General features: G+C 16.7%; 1 protein-coding gene across 1 annotated transcript in view; it reads left to right on the forward strand.

The window, feature by feature from the left end:
* Positions 1-2,840, forward strand: part of LOC116186625 (odorant receptor 67a-like) — a gene marked incomplete at its 5' end in the record, with an annotated part of 17,554 nt that overhangs the window by 13,066 nt on the left and 1,648 nt on the right. The window contains 3 exon segments of the mRNA XM_031514521.1: positions 455-587; positions 590-675; positions 2,455-2,568. Of these exon segments, the coding sequence (XP_031370381.1) occupies positions 455-587; positions 590-675; positions 2,455-2,568 (333 nt within the window).

Below are 2,840 nucleotides of genomic sequence, written 5' to 3' on the forward strand. Positions count from 1 at the left end.
ATATAATTGTATTAAATTTTATTTTATTATTCATATTATTATATGAAATAAAAAGTTAAATTAATTTAATTTAATATTTTATTAAATTAATTTAATATTTAATTAAATTAATTTGATATGAAATAAGTTGATTGCATATATTTTTCACAATTTTCTTGTAATATTTATCTTATCTATTTATATTTATGTAATATTCTTCTTGTCTATTTATTTTAGATTTCTTTAAATGTTCTGAATTTGATTATAATTTTTATATTTAATTTCTATTTTTTATCTTTTTTTATAATTTTGATAATTATATTATATTAATATTATTATTATTATATAATTACATTTTATGATAGTTATAATAATTATCATTTTAAAATTCTCTTTATTCAAATATAGAGATATAAAATGATTGTATAAAATAACGTAAAAATATTAGTTATCTTTTTTTAATTATTATATATAGGTATTACATATAGGTAGTCAAATAAATATCACATGTCAAGAACTTATTATTCAAGCTATTTTAAGCTATAAAGGAGAAATATTATATATATTAAAAAATATTATTGTCAAGCATCAAAGAATTCTTCATTTATCTGAAAATATTTATTTCTATATACATCATTGATACAATTTTTATCAAATATTTTAATGATATACTTTCTAGGATTTATTCTTGTAAATGTGAATCAATTTAATTTATATTTCTTGTTACATTTCTTCTATTTAGGATTATCATAAATGTAAATCGTTTATATTTAATGTATTTCTAAAAAATATTTATATATATATGTATATTGGATTTTGTATTAAAATCCACAGAAGTCACAAAGAAGTATAAACATATATTTAAAAATTAAATAAATATTTCAGAATATTTAAATTTAGAATAATTTATATTTGCCAATTAATTATTTTTAAATAATCTATAAATTAAATAATTTAAAAAGAATTCATTTGTTAAAAAATCATGATGAATTTTCTTTAATTACATTCTATAAAAAAATTTCTATAGAGAAAGCGAATATACAGAATTATCGAATATTTGCACTATGATCAATCTAACATTTGAAGAAATTTTTCAATTTTAATACTTTAATATTTTTTAATATCATTGAAATGTAAAAACATGATTTAATATTAAAATGATTGATCAGTTAAAAAATATTTTATTTCATTTATTTCCAAATATATCTAAATTTTTTATAGAGTAGACACTTCCATATCTGTATCCGCATTATCTGAATATCCTAATATACAAACATTTTATTATCCATACAATGTTTCATAGCGATTTTTACATATAATATACTTAAATTACATTAATACATACAACGTATTTAAATGTAATAAATACTTTCTTGTATTCGGCCAGTTAAACATAATCATATCAATTAAATCTGAAGCAAAAAACAGAATTGCAATGATAAGTAAACGAAAATGTATAGTTTTAACTATTGAAGAAAAATATAAAATAATTAAAGATATTAAAAGCATGATAATACAACAAAATTAACAAGAATACATGGTAGATAATTCAATGATTTGAGGCGCAACGAGAATGTAATTCTATGCAGTTATTTACAATAAAAAATTTATGTGACTTAATGACTAAAAAGATATGAGACTCTTAGATGTTGAAAGAAACTGTCAATTTTGTTCATTTCTATTTGAATAAATGAAATTTAATGCAAAAGAAAGTAATTATTCTATTATCTGAAAATTCCACTATCCGACTACTTTTATCTTCCTATTAGTTCGGATATGGGAGTCTCTATTGTATTCAAATTTATAAATAATATTTACATTATTATACTTTTAAATTCAGCTATTATTGATGAAAATAATATATTATAAGAAAATAAATTAAAAAATAAATCACACATAATCATGTAATAACAAAATAAACTTAAAAATATTAAAATAATACTTTGCCCTATTTCCATATTTAAATTTAAACAACAAACAAGTATTAAAAGAAAAAAGCATGCAGAAAAAAACAAAAAATTTACTATACAAATATATAATTTCTTTTGTTCTTATAGTTATTATTATATAATTCTTATAGTTATTTTTATGTAGTTACATAAAAAAAAACATTTATAGCATTGAAATTTAAAAGAAATATATAACTGTCTTGAATAATTTTTTTGCTTAGCATCATATTTACTCCTTTAACTTATTAATTTTTTTTATTTTCTATTATTAACAATAGATGCGATTGAATAATTGCAATGATTGAATATTTATTAATAATATAAATCGTGTTAATTTTTTAAACTTTTCTTATCTAATATATGCAGAAAATTATTTGAATATGATAAAAAATAATTGGAATTTAAAAAAACATGTTTTTTATTATTATATCAAAATCGACGATTTATATAAGATTTTTTTATTAGATATTTTACAATTTTCATTCTTATATATATATATATTCTGTACTATCATTTATCACTTCAGGCTTTAAGTACTGAAAAAGGATTTACAATATTCACAAAATGTTTCCTTTATTATATTGCTGCAAATTGCGAAGCATTTATTCTTTGCTATACAGGAGAATATCTTATGTTTAAGGTAAAATATATACTAAATTAAATACATTGACTAATTCTTTAATTGCTATAATTTTTAATTACATTCTTTAATTGCTTTGAATTGAAAATTATTTTATGTACATTATATAAATTATTATTAATTTTTTATTATTAATTATTATATTATTATTTTATTATTAATTATTATATTATATTTATGATATCATATATCTTAAATTATAAATTTCATTAATTATTATATTATATGTATTAGTATATATATATATATATAATGTTTTAAAATAATAAATT

This window comes from Apis dorsata, unplaced genomic scaffold, assembly GCF_000469605.1.
Source record: "Apis dorsata unplaced genomic scaffold, Apis dorsata 1.3 scaffold_1047, whole genome shotgun sequence".
In the NCBI taxonomy this organism is placed as follows: Eukaryota; Metazoa; Arthropoda; class Insecta; order Hymenoptera; family Apidae; genus Apis; species Apis dorsata.